The following is a 4,673-nucleotide window of genomic DNA, read 5'->3' as shown; positions in this document are numbered from 1 at the left end:
GGCTCGCGGGGAGCCCGCGCCACCACCGCCCTCCATGGAAGGGGGACGGGAGCCGGGGAGCAGCCACTGGCCCCAGGGTGGAAGATACAGGGCCGAAGCCCCCAGCTGAGCATGGAGCTGAACAGTGAGTGCGTGGCTAAAAGGGGGGACGGGAGCCAGCAGGAAGGGGCATTGCATTGGCAGTGGACACCATGGCCGCACAGCCAGAGCATCCCTTGCATAGGCACCCCAAGAAATGAGCCCCACATGTAGGCAGCAAACCCCAAGGGTGGCTCTGGTTTGGTTGGACCTGATCATTACTGGTGCAATAGGGCAGCCAAGCATCTTTCCATGCCCGGCCTTGGGAAATGGGATGTGGGCTTTTGGGGACAGCTGTAGTGCCAAGACAGGCGGCGAGGCAAGTGAATGCACAGAGGGGCTTTGGAGAGGAGATACCTGTCACCAGGATGGGCAGTCACTGGGCACAGCAGCCGCCTGGCTAAGAGGTGCCCGGGGCAGCAGCGTGCCGGCAGGCGAGCCCTTGGCCGGCGCAGCGGCGAGGAGCAGACGTACGCTGCAGGATGCTGCAGGCAGGGATTCCCCGAAGCGCACGTGACGCCCGGAGCTGCTCCTGGCACAGATCGGGAGGGCTGGCCTTGGTCTGCACAGGGAGCAGTTCTTCTCCCCACCTGCAGCCCAGACTAGAGCAAAGCCAAAAACCCTGGCACAGCCATGGCTGTGCACCCCTCGGCACATGCCACCAGCACAGAAACCCTTGCTCTCCCCAGCAAGCACTGGGCACCTGCACCGACTGACCAGAGGGCAGCACCACACTCTCCTCAGCCCCCCTAGACCTCCCCCTGTGCCCCCACCATGGGGCCATCAACGCCACCGCTGGGCTGGGCGAGGGGCTGCCACTGCAGGTGTGACCCTGGGCTGGAGCTGCCCAGGGAGGGTGGCACAGTGCCCAAGGTAACCCCATCTCCCCCAGGACTGCTCCTCCTCACATCCTTCCTCCTGCACATAGAAGAGGGCCACACCAGCCCAACACGGCTGGTCTGCGACAACAGACTTATCCAGAAGTACATCGGGGAGGCCAAAGACATGGAGAAGAGAGCGGTGAGTATATATTTCCCCCCTCCCCCCCCCCAACACAGCGCCAGGGACGAGCACAGCTCCTGGTATCTCACCTCAGCACCTCCTCTCCCTCGCAGAGCCAGTGCCAGGCACTGCCCGCACTCAGCTGCCCCGTGGTGCTGCCCTTGGTGGGCTTCAGGCTCCAGCAGTGGAAATCCAAATCGGTGAGTGGGGCTGGGAAGACAGTGCTGCCACCGGGGTGCCCACAGGGCTGGAGGAGGAGCCCCTGGGTTGGCACAGGCACCAGAAATGCTGAACAAGATGCCTGTGGGCATACCTAGTGGCACAGGGGGGGTGAAGGATCCCATCCAGACCCATGGTGGGCAGAGGAATAAATTGGGCCTGGGGGACAGCCTGCTCACTGCCTGCTCCCCTAGAACGAGACCAAGCGGCGGGAGATCCTCTGCGACCTGGCACTGCTGGTGGGTGCCATGGCAGGGGCACAGCGCCAGGTGACCCAGGAGTGCGGGGCCATGCAGCTCAGCCAGGTGTACCAGCATGCGAGCTCCTTCCTCCTGCTCCTGCAGACCTTCAGCTGGGAGGTGAGACCTCCCCACACAAGTCACACCACCCTGGTGCAGGTGCTGGCTGCACTGGCCTGGGCACAATGGCATTTGTCACCCCTCTGGTCCCACTCTCGCCCCTCAGGCAGGACCCTGGGAGCCAGGCTGCTCCCTACGCTCCATGGAGCAGATCCACATCACCAGCATCTTCCTCACCTACCGGCAGCTGGTGCAGGGCAAGCTGCGCTTCTTCTTCCATGACCTGGCCAAGGACTTATGCAACCAAAGCCAGGAGGGCGGCAGAAACCCTGTGTAGGGTCTGGTGAGGCTGCGCACAGGGTTCACCCCCATTCCTAGGTCAGGGCAATCCTGCTGGACACTGAGCTGTGCTCTGGGTGCCCAGGAAGGTGCCCACAGGGAAAGGGTTCGCTCCTGTTCCTGTTCGAGCCTTCAGTGACCGCACGGCCCACGGAGGCAGACAGCAGCAACACCCGTGCACCAGGGAGCACAGGCCCTGTTCCCACCGAGGCAAGCACCTCTACTGTGAATGCTTTAGAATTAAAGAGCTATTTTTCTAAAGGGTTGTTTGTGTCCTCCATTTCCCCACCACTGCGGCCCTGGCAAGGGGACCGTGCACCCCCAGGGGCCTCACAGTAAGATGCAGCCCCTCGGGGATGTGCTCCGGGTCTCTCCCCTGCGCCCAGCTCCCTCCCGCGGCAGCCATCAGCTCCGCAGTGCAGGCAGGCTCTGTCGGGTACCAGAGCCCACTTGGGGACGAGAGCTACCGCTCCTCACCCTCTACACCCTCACCTGCCTCTCCCCAGCCCCAGTGTGCCCGGCAGGGTGGCAGAGAAGAGCCCAAGGCAGGTTTGGACTGTCTGTTCTTTGGGAAAGTGGTGTGGACCCCCTTTGCCCCCCTGTGGAAGTTTACCCACTCCCTGCTAGCCTCATCTCAGCCAGCAGAGCCAGTTGTAGAAAAAACATCCCAGTTTAATCAAGAAAAAGCCGAGCCTGCCTCAGGATGGCTCCTCAGGAAGCGGTCCACAGCCCTGACCCTGCTTTTGAGGCACAGGAGGGCAGAGTTGAGGAGATGCCCAGCAGGCAAGACTGTGGAGCACCCAACACAGGTTCCACTTGGCCATCAGACACCATGAAGAGGGGGCTGTGGATTCCAGCAGGAGTTAGAAGAGGCCGGGATGAAAAGGGGGACTGCCCCTTCCTCCCGCAGCTTCGGAGAGGCCAGGCAGCACAGGTGCTAGGGCAGGATTTGGGGTCCCAGGGCTTCTGCTCGCCAGCAGAACGTCTCTGGGGTCAGCCCATGGAGGCAGGAGGTCTCCTAGAAGGCCAGCTTCTTCATCAGCAGGTAAACTCGAGAGTCCACTTCAAACCCATGCAGGTTGTTTGCGTCTCCCTGCAGTCGCATAAGCAGCCCCCCATAGGACACGTAGGCAGAGCTGGGACAGGAGGAGAGGAGTGGTGAGAGCGGGGAATCCCACAGGAGACCCGGGCTGAGATCCCAGTGCCTCCCCCACACCACCCCAGAATACCACATCCCCCCCGTACTGCTGACAGGCACTCACAGGCGCGTGGCTGCCTCTGTGGAGGTCTCATCCCCTTCAATCCTGTACACCTTGCCGTACATCACATACTCGAACTGGTCTGCCCTGCAACAGGATGACGGGAGTTCAGAGAAGGGTCAAAGCCAGGTGTTCCCCCAGCTGAGTGTCCTTTGGGAGAAGGTACCTCACAGCTCCTCAGCACTTCATCTTTTCCCTCATCCACCCCCACGTAGGTCCCGGCTGGACCCCTGTACCTGGACGGCCTGTCGTCCGTGGGGTTATACTCGCCGTCATCCAGGGTGCCATCTTCATACAAGGTGCTGGCGATGACCAGGCGGAATTTGTCCCCTGGGAGGAGAGAGCAGAGGAGTGGTGAGATGGTGGTGGCATAGCCAGAGCAGCAGCGGTCACAGCAGATCTCAGGGTGGTGGCAAGGAGCCCCCCTGAGGGGTTTTAGCACAAACCCTGTCCCTGCCTTCAGTCCTCCAATGGGACTTGCTGGGGGGGGGGAAAATCACACTGGATACTCTGTCTCCCTGTCCTCCACAGACAGTGGTCACCACCACAGAGAACACCAGCGCCACCAGGACACTGCTGCTGTTTACATAAGACACAGCAAGAAACTCACAGAGAAAGTCCCAGAGAGCTTGTCTGAGCCCTAAGCAGGTACACAAGACCCTGCAGCACCAGTTCTAGCCCTTCTGTGCTTCACTGAGGGTAAGACTCTCTTTTCCACCCATCTAGTATATTTAGCCACAAAAGCTCATTTCAAAAGGTGTTCCTTAAAGCTTGGTTACCTCCAGCTGAGGCAGTTTCACTAAACAGCACCTCTGGGGAACTGGCTGGAGATGAGCCCAAACAAATACAGTGAGGTGAACCAGAATCCAGATCAGTCCCAGCACACTTGAGAGTGCCCAGTACCTCCTGGGATCTGGGAACAGCACAGAGGCCCAAGGAAGTCTGAGACAGCTCACTCCTTGTTCACAGCAAACTCAGTCTCCCTCCTCTAACCTCACTCCATCCTGGCACACTCTGGACTAGCAGCCCAATAGCTTACCAAGGTCCACAGGGTAGATCTGGATGTTCACGTCCAAAATGAGGTCCATCTTGAAGGATTCACTTTCACAGTGCAGGCGAGACACTGGGGAGAGCAGCAGAGTTGGGGACAAGGACAGAAAAGACCCCCAGGGGCTGAGTGGGAGCAGGGTGCCAGGGCCAGGCCATTCCTGCTCCCACTCTACCCCGTGCTGGCACCTGAGCTGTTCAGGGCAAAAGGTGCACAGGGTTTGGGGAAGGATGCCAGAGTCTGGGAGCTGACTGGGATGTGCACAGGCAGGGTGAGGAACACGGTGTGGTGGGCAATGGAGCGCACCAGGGGCCCGGGGCTGTGGAGCACAGGCGGCGGGCTGGGGAAGCAGGGCGCCCCGGGGCATGGCAGCACACGGCGGGGGTCAGTGCCAGGGTGCAGGGGCCACCGCCGGAGGGAAGAGCAGAG

The 4,673-nt window shown here is 60.9% G+C and overlaps 2 protein-coding genes across 3 annotated transcripts in view; one reads left to right on the top strand and one right to left on the bottom strand.

The window, feature by feature from the left end:
* POLR2H (RNA polymerase II subunit H) overlaps positions 1–4,649 on the bottom strand; it is a 17,767-nt gene extending 13,118 nt beyond the window's left edge. Inside the window, exons 1-4 of one of the 2 annotated variants that reach the window (XR_003399051.1) lie at positions 4,236–4,649; positions 3,433–3,526; positions 3,200–3,283; positions 2,769–3,073 (exon numbers count right to left, since the gene is read on the bottom strand). Coding sequence is in view for 1 of the 2 variants with exons in the window: in XM_026855239.1 (XP_026711040.1) it covers positions 2,956–3,073; positions 3,200–3,283; positions 3,433–3,526; positions 4,236–4,611 (672 nt within the window). In the remaining variant the exon portion in view is untranslated. Of the gene's footprint in view, positions 1–2,602; positions 3,074–3,199; positions 3,284–3,432; positions 3,527–4,235 lie in introns of those variants that run through there. The other variant, XM_026855239.1, reaches the window with a different exon arrangement.
* Positions 112–1,935, top strand: THPO (thrombopoietin). Its single transcript, XM_026854967.1, has 5 exons — positions 112–124; positions 971–1,098; positions 1,194–1,280; positions 1,494–1,658; positions 1,765–1,935. The coding sequence occupies exons 1-5, from the start codon at positions 112–114 to the stop codon at positions 1,933–1,935; spliced, it is 564 nt and encodes a 187-aa protein (XP_026710768.1).
* Positions 4,650–4,673: the final 24 nt, after the last annotated feature.

Source organism: Athene cunicularia (genome assembly GCF_003259725.1).
Source record: "Athene cunicularia isolate RWA chromosome 9 unlocalized genomic scaffold, athCun1 chr9_part1, whole genome shotgun sequence".
In the NCBI taxonomy this organism is placed as follows: Eukaryota; Metazoa; Chordata; class Aves; order Strigiformes; family Strigidae; genus Athene; species Athene cunicularia.
Note: the sequence above shows the minus strand (reverse complement) of the source record. Positions and strands in the feature narration are given on the sequence as shown.